Raw genomic sequence first — 721 nt, 5'->3', positions numbered from 1 at the left:
GCGTGGCCACCACACTCGCCCAATACGCCGCCCCGGCATACCCAGCGCATCACGCTGAAGCTGAACACGCATACGCCCCAACCCCGTACAACTTCGAATACAGCGTAAACGACCCACACACTTACGACGTGCACAGCCAATCCGAATCCAGCGACGGAAACGGTAACGTCAAGGGAACTTACAGCCTTTTGGAAGCCGATGGTTCCACCCGCGTCGTCGAATACACCGCCGATGACCACAGCGGTTTCAACGCTGAAGTCAAGAAAATCGAAGGACACAGCCAAGGTTACAAGGCACCGTACAGCACACCTGCCCCAGCCTACAAGCCAGCTTACTCCGCACCCGCATACTCTGCACCCGCTCACTCTGCACCAGCATACTCTGCACCCGCTCACTCTGCACCAGCATACTCTGCACCCGCTCACTCTGCACCAGCATACTCTGCACCCGCTCACTCTGCCCCAGCCTACAAGCCAGCTTACTCTGCACCAGCATACTCTGCACCAGCATACTCTGCACCAGCATACTCTGCACCAGCATACTCTGCACCAGCATACTCTGCATCAGCTTACTCAGCACCAGCATACTCTGCACCAGCTTACTCAACACCCGCACATGCTGCACCAGCTTACCCAGCACCCGCACACTCTGCACCAGCTTACTCCGCTCCGGCCTACAAACCAGCATACTAATTTATTTAGTTGAGTACGCTACTTCCACC

The 721-nt window shown here is 56.4% G+C and overlaps 1 protein-coding gene across 1 annotated transcript; it reads left to right on the top strand.

Moving 5' to 3' along the window:
- On the top strand, positions 1-715 carry cp26 (cuticular protein 26; the record flags this gene model as incomplete). Its single annotated transcript, NM_001134290.1, is given in 1 exon segment — positions 1-715. A coding segment is annotated over 1 exon segment (692 nt), but the record flags the coding sequence as incomplete, so codon positions are not given.
- Between the last annotated feature and the right edge of the window lie 6 nt (positions 716-721).

Source organism: Acyrthosiphon pisum, unplaced genomic scaffold (genome assembly GCF_005508785.2).
Source record: "Acyrthosiphon pisum isolate AL4f unplaced genomic scaffold, pea_aphid_22Mar2018_4r6ur Scaffold_14345;HRSCAF=14992, whole genome shotgun sequence".
Classification (NCBI taxonomy): domain Eukaryota; kingdom Metazoa; phylum Arthropoda; class Insecta; order Hemiptera; family Aphididae; genus Acyrthosiphon; species Acyrthosiphon pisum.
The sequence above is the reverse complement of the archived record's forward strand: the minus strand, read 5'-3'. Positions and strand labels throughout refer to the sequence as shown.